Here is a 7,452-nt window from a genome sequence, read left to right on the forward strand (position 1 = left end):
AAATAGGGCTCTTGTTTTGAAGACTTTGCATGTGTAATTAATAATAGCTTGAGATCATGTATATGCCACCATCTGAGCCAAACTACTAAATATGCATGGCCCCAAAACTACACAATCAAGATCTGGAAAGCAGCAATTTTTCAAGACTGTAATTTAGGGTTTAAATGACAATGTAAGCCACACCAAGATGACATTATTTCCTTGCATCTAGCAAAATGAAGCTGTATCATCAGGTAGCAAAGGAGGGGGGAAGGCGGCATCCATATTCCTGACATGTTACAATACCCTCCTTTTAGCATCTCACAAAGCATGTTTTGTTCAGAGAATGAATGAGGACAGCTCTCTTCTGTGCATTTTATTAAAACTTGAAAGCTATGGCTTGCCGCCATCAACGACGCCTATTGGGTTCCAAAAGCCTCATGTTCAAATCTGACTCGTTAGCAAATCCACCCAAATCAACATCGCTCATCTAGACATTGCAGGATATTCAGCAAGTCTGAAGTTTTTAATCGGGAAGGATTTTCTACCATTACTGAGCAAATAAAGGTTCTTTGTAGCAATGGCTGGAAACGCAACATGAGCCCTTTCTTCACACCAAAAGAACTCATAAATAGTTCACCGGGTGAACCAAAGACTTTATTTTTCAGAAGCAGGTAACACCAAAGTACTATGTGGTATCCATATTCATTGCAAAAATGATAATTACTGGAATTTTCCAAACGTCAAATGAAGTAAGGGGGAATCAATGGTTACCACTATCATTTTCAACCAATATACAGATGTTTGCTCAAGGTCTAGGTTTTATTTTTACATAGTAGTATTCACATGAGTTCCCTAGGCTGAATTATGGTCAAAACGAGGACTCTTGAAGGTCGAGCCCAGCTTTGTCTTCACTTCAAAGATGACACATCAGCCAACCTAGAATCCTAGCTTGCTGCTTGAGTCCTGGAAATCATGTCTTCTGATGTTTTACAACAAGCCGTGTCTCTGAAAACTAAAATCAGACTTCAGATTCCTCTGAAACAGCTCTGGTTCCCACATGTTCCGCACCATGGTACCCAGACATGCTCAAAATGTGCTTTCCCTTATCTTTCAAAACCCATCACCAGGAACCCAAGAGGGACCCCACTTTGGGAGTTCCATGATGAAGGTGTTTAAGAACCACATCAACCCCAAGTAAAGGCAGCGGGTGAAATTATCCATTTCTTTTCCTTTTTTTTTTTTAAGTGAGACTACATTGGCAAATGGGAAAAAGACACCAATCATATGATTAGAGAAAACGGTTTTATAAATCCTCCTCTTGAAATTATGTTCAGGCCCCACACGGTTGCTCATGCCTGCAATCCCAGCACTTTGGGAGGCCAAAGCAGAAGGATCACTTGAGCCCAGGAGTTCGAGACCAGCCTGGGCAACACAGTAAGACCCCGTCTCTGTTTTTTTTTTTTTTTAAAGAAAGAAATTCTGTTCAAAAGTATTTCAGACCAAAAGGAGGTCATAAAAACTGTTCATATAATTACCCTATGAGAAAAAAACCCCTGTATGGAAAGGGGCACTAAAGATCCAGCGCAGAGAAACAAGGGGAGACAGGGCAGTGATAAAATCCAGCCCTAGTTTTCTAGCATGCATTTATGACCTCATGGATATGTCTGTACTGGGTGTTAATAGCCCCTCTTTGTACTTACAAAAAAAAATTAGGAAATTAAAGTGAATCTGTGTGCTAATGAAGTCTGAAGTTACAGAATCTAAAAGCCAAGCCTGAAAAGTCTGTAAGGCAAGATCTTTATCATCAGGGATGGGAACAGATGGACAAGATAATGGTAGGCACTAAAAGGCTGGTTCAGCTGAACTCTGGGCAGAACAGCCTCAAAAATAAGGCAACTGTGGCTTCTCAGTTTGAGACTGCCACCGGAAAGGCCCACGGAGGCAGGAAAAAAGAGCCACTGACGGCAGATCACTGGACGATACTCGGAGAGGGCAATGATCACAGTTAAATGGGAGGTCTCAGGGTCACAGGGAGGCAGGAAACTGTTGAACTGATACTCAAGGGGAATGTCTTTGCAAGTCCTATGCACGACTCCAAGCAGCAATTTTTGGGGTTTGGAGGTTTGTTAGTTTTGCGACATTTCCCCCCAAAAGAAGACATGAAGGTGGGCCCCCTGGAGAGGTGAGACCACCAGGGCAGAACCTCCACCAGGTGTGAAGCTTGATGAGAGGCGGAAAGGACTTCCTGCGGCACCCGGCTCCCTCCACGTCTGGCTGAGTCCTACAAACGCTTGTAGGTGCCCAGGAGAGCTCTGCAGTTGGGACAGTAATGGTCCACGTCCTGCAGGGCGTCCACGCAGAAGGGGATGAAGCAGCAGCCCGCTACGCACCTGGGAGGAGAGAGAGACACATGGAGCGCGTTACTGACCACAATAGGATGGACACTGGCTGCCAAAAACATGTTCATGTCCTTCTTTGTAAAGAGGGTCTTTGCCCGTATAATTAGGAATTTTGAGATGGGATCACCTTGGATTATCCAGGTGCACCCCTAAAACCCAATGACCTTAGAAGAAGAGGAGAGGACACACAGAGATACAGAGAGGGCAGAAGCGCATGTGAAGACAGAGGCAGAGGCTGGAATGATGAGGCCATAAGCCAAGGAACACCTGGAGCTACCAGAAGCTGGAGGAGGCAAAAAAACATTCTACCCTGAAGCCTTAGGAGGGAGCGTGGCCCTGCTGACATTTTGGGGTTTTTTTGTTTTGTTTTTTGTTTTTTTGAGATGGAGTCGCGCTCTGTTGCCCAGGGTTCAAGCAATTCTCCCTCGTCCTGGGTTCAAGCAGTTCTCCTTGCCTCAGCCTCCTGAGTAGCTGGGATTGCAGGCGCATGCCACCACGCCCAGCTAAGTTTTATATTTTTAGGAGAGATGAGGTTTCACCATGTTGGCCAGGCTGGTCTCAAACTCCTGACCTCAAGTGATCCACCTGCCTTGGCCTCCCCAAGTGCTGGGATTACAGGCGAGAGCCAACACACCCAGCTCCTGCTGACATTTTGATTTTGCACTTCTGGCCTCTAGAACTGTGAGAGTCAATATGTGTTGTTTTAAACACTAGGTGTGTTGTAATTCATGATGGGACCCCAAGGAAATTAACATGCCAGCCAACACCAAGGCTCCTCCTAAGGACAGACCCCCTTTGAGCATGATTTTCAAATCTTGGGTCATTTAGGAATCTTTCAGAGTCTTAGATGGGCTTGGTGAACTTTTTTTTTTTTTTTTTTTTGTATTTTTTAGTAGAGACGGTGTTTCACTGTGTTAGCCAGGATGGTCTCGATCTCCTGACCTCGTGATCCGCCCGCCTCGGCCTCCCAAAGTGCTGGGATTACAGGCTTGAGCCACCGCGCCCGGCCCTTGGTGAACTTTTTTTTGCAAAGGGACAGATAGTAGATCTTTTAGTCTTTTTGTTGCTGTTTTGCTGTTCTTCGTTTTTGTAGAGATGGGGTCTTGCTACGTTGCGCAGGCTGGTCTTGAACTGCTGGCCTCAAGTGATCCTTCCACCTCCGCCTCCCGAAGTGCTGAGATTACAAGTGGAAGCCACCACACACCCGGCCAGATACTTTCATCCTGATGAGCCATGGAGCCTCTGTGGCCACTACTCAGCTCTGCCCTTGCAACGAGAAGACGGCCACAGAGCATCCAAAAACCAATAGGCGTGGCTATGTTCCCGTAAAACTTAAAACAGGCGCCTGGCTCCGGGGCCGTTTTGCCAACCCCTGTCTTACTGATCTCTTTCCCATATACACAGGCTGCTTCTTACAGCAACCAAGTAGAATTCCCCAAATAACAACTCTTAACCTACATAATCCACCATTGGCACACACAGGCAGGAACTTCAGACAGCCTGACAACCAACATTTGTCCAAAACGTGGTTAAAACTCAACCTTTTACAGGAAGACGCTGGTTTACAAAAAGCAGAATTTGGAAACATCCTGATGAGGAAATTATCTCATGAAAGAAATTTCCTCCTATTGCCTGAGTTTTCCAGAGCTCAAATAAGAGCAGTCAGTCCGTTCAGCAGGAATCCTAACCTATGGCTTACAGGCGCAGGCACGGCTCCAGGCAGCACACACATATATTTTATCCTCGGCAGCCCCTGAGGTGGGCGTTATTGCCCCGCCCCCCTCGTCTATAGATGAGGAACCAAAGCACAGAGAGATAAAGTCATTTGCCCATGGCCACACAGCTAGTGAAAGGCAGGATTTGAACCCACTCTACCATGTTTAAGGAAGGAACAAAGGGAGGGAAAGAAAGGCTGCCTCAATTTCTAAAGCCAGATCGGCAGAGGCCAATACTCAATGTAAGTTTCTATTCCTCTATAATTCCAGCACTTTGGGAGGTCAAGGCGGGAGGATTGCTTGAGTCCAGGAGTTTAAGACCAGCCTGGGCAGCATAGTAAAACCCCCACCTCCACACACACACACACACAAAAATTCAAAAATTAGCTGGGTATAGTGGCACACACCTGTGGTCCCAGATACTCAGGAGGCTGAGGTGGGAGGATTGCATGAGCCCAGGAGGTCAAAGCTGCAGAGAGCTACGATCGCGCCACTACACTCCTGCCTGGGCAACACAGCAAGACCTCAGTCTCAAACAAAACAAAACAAGTAAGTTTCTATTCCATCTTTTCCCTGATTTCAAAGATAAAAATTTGTTTTAATACAAATATCCAGAGGCAACGGACTCTTTTTTTTTTTTTTTTTAGCATTTTCTGCCCGTGGAATGAAAACAACACCAGAGTCCTATGGGCAAGAGGGGGAATCAGGTGCCCAGAAAGCTGTTTCGTCTCCTTCCTTCCTTATTGAACACATGACCTCAAGGAAGTTAACTAAACTCTCCGGGACTCTGAGCCTCTCACTGAAGTTAAGAAGAGAAATATTGTTCCTTCTCAACCTCAAGTCACCGAAGGACAATGTGGAGGAATATGCCGGTTGCATGAGGCTCCTGAAACTCACAAACATCGGTTCCTTCAAGGAAAAGAACGAAGCCCCTTGGGGTTTTCCGAGTGGCTCACGTGGCCAGGAATAAGGAAGCTACTTTTACCTGCTCGGTGGGAAGCAAAAAATTGATTGTGTTTCCTCAGATTTTTCTCCCAGAACAGAAACTATTATCTCTTTAAACATAATACCTGGGTGCAGACATAAATATTTACATAATTCCCCTGCATGGGCAATGGGAAAAACACTTTGGGTCGTGAAAGGATAAGAAGTTTTGAAGACAGTCCTATGAAGAATTTTAATGTACAGATTGTTTAAAGCTTCCCTCAGGCTCCAGCAAACATTATTATTTAGGTCATGAAATTCTAGAAGAAAAAGGAATCCCTGAGGGTATTGCCCTACACACAGCTGGAAGCAGCTGTGAAGCTTGTCTCTACACGCAGATAAACAAGAAGAAAAGACGGAAGACCAATTTCTGGGGACTGAGAGGCTTAAGAGCAGCAGGGACGACTTGGCCTCCCAGGGGGTATTTTTGGTCAGAAGTGGGGAGCGTAGTGCTCCTGGCATCAAGCGGGTGGGGGGCTAGGGACACTATTCAACATCCTACAATGCACAGGACACCCCCTACAATCAAGAAATGTCTTGGGTCAGGCATGGTGACCCATGCCTGTAATCCCAGCACTTTGGGAGGCCGAGGCGGGCGGATCACCTGAGGTCAGGAGTTCAAGACCAGTCTGGCCAACATGGTGAGACCCTATCTCTACTAAAACTACAAAATATTAGCCGGGCGTGGCGGTGCACACTTGTAATCCCAGCTACTAGGGAGGCTGAGGCAGGAGAATCGCTTGAACCCGGCGAGCAGACGTTGCAGTGAGCCGGGATCGCGAAACTGCACTCCAACCTGGGCAACAGAGTGAGAATCCGTCACAAAAAAAGAAAGAAATGTCTTAGGCCAGGCACTGTGGCTCACACCTGTAATCCCAGCACTTTGGGAGGCGGAGGCGTGCAGATCACCTGAGGTCAGGAGTTTGAGACCAGCCTGGCCAAGATGGTGAAACCCCGACTCTACTAAAAATAAGCTGGGCGTGGTTGTGTACCTCTATAATCCCAGCTATGCAGGAGGCTGAGGCAGGAGAATCGTTTGAACCTGAGCAGTGGGGGTTGCAGGGAGCCGAGATTGCCCCACTGTACTCCAGCCTGGGCGACAGAGTGAGACTCCATCTCAAAAAAAAAAAACAACACAAATGTCTGGCCCTGAATGCCAAGCATGGTGCAGTTGAGAACCCACCCCCTCGCCAGCACCCAGAGAGAAGGGCAGGAGGGCTTGGGGCCAAGTGGGAGGCAGACTCACCCCAGCAGGCACAGGCTCCCGCAGCACAGCCAGGTCAGGGCACCGGCGTTATAGGACAGCTGACTCACGATCATCTTGTTGCAGGAAGGACAGCACATTTGGACAGGGCGGTCCAAAAAGGAGACGGGGTGCTGCACATAGACCGTCTGCACGGTAACTGATGAAAGGCAGAGGGACAAACACAGGCTGCTCAGGAAACAAGGCCAATAGCATTCACAACAGGACAAAGAGAGGAACGCAGGGATGTCAGCAAATATTACATTTGTACATCCGTGTGCAAAGCATGCGTTCGTCGTTTGGCTACCTATGAGAGCCAAAAGGGGAAGGAACACAAGTGTCCATTGATGGACCAATGAATTAACACAGTGAGGTTTCTCCATCCACCAGAATACGATTCAGCCTCAAAAAAAAGGAGGACCGGGCGTGGTGGCTCACGCCTGTAATTCCAACACTTTGGGAGGCCGAGGTGGGAGGATTGCTTGAGCCTAGGAATTTGAGACCAGCCTAGGCAACATGACAAGACCTCATCTCTACAAAAAACTATAAAAATTAGCCTGGCGTGGTGGTGCATGCCTGTAGTCCCAGCTACTCAGGAGGCTGAGGTGAGTCAAGGTGATCACTTGAGTCTGAGAGACTGAGGCTGCAGTAAATCATGACTGCGCCACTGCACTCCAGTCTGGGCAACAAAGCGAGACTCAGTCTCAAAGATAAATAAATAAATTTTAACCAGCCTCACACTGTGCCTAGCAGCCCTTGATAAACAATCCACTCTTTTTACACAGACCCTTTGATAAACTCTGACACCCAATGATAAGGGTAGAGTTTACCAAGCCAGGAAATGCAGGTCAACTCTGTAAGACAATAAGCTCGTGAACTGTGTTGATACAAGAAATGAAAATATGAAATAATGCTCAGAAGAAAAAGCTATGTGAAACCACGTTTGAACATTCACAAGAATCAGAACAGAATCCATGCCAGGTGCGGTGGCTCACACCTGTAATCCCAGCAAATCCCTTGGTTTTGGGAAGCCGAGGTGGGTGAATCACCGGAGGTCAGGAGACCAGCCTGGCCAACATGGTGAAACCCTGTTTCAAAAGACAAAAATTAGCCAGGCATGGTGGCGCGC

The 7,452-nt window shown here is 47.0% G+C and overlaps 1 protein-coding gene across 7 annotated transcripts in view; it reads right to left on the bottom strand.

Annotated features, from left to right (window-relative positions):
• Positions 1–350: 350 nt before the first annotated feature.
• LITAF (lipopolysaccharide-induced TNF factor) overlaps positions 351–7,452 on the bottom strand; it is a 49,186-nt gene continuing 42,084 nt past the window's right edge. For all 7 annotated transcript variants that reach the window (XM_011961414.1, XM_011961410.1, XM_011961409.1 and 4 more), the window contains exons 3-4: positions 6,327–6,483; positions 351–2,372 (exon numbers count right to left, since the gene is read on the bottom strand). In XM_011961414.1, coding sequence (XP_011816804.1) covers positions 2,264–2,372; positions 6,327–6,483 — 266 coding nt within the window. In that variant the 3' untranslated portion in view covers positions 351–2,263. The remainder of the gene's footprint in view (positions 2,373–6,326; positions 6,484–7,452) is intronic.

This window comes from Colobus angolensis, unplaced genomic scaffold, assembly GCF_000951035.1.
Source record: "Colobus angolensis palliatus isolate OR3802 unplaced genomic scaffold, Cang.pa_1.0 Scaffold55, whole genome shotgun sequence".
NCBI lineage: Eukaryota > Metazoa > Chordata > Mammalia > Primates > Cercopithecidae > Colobus > Colobus angolensis.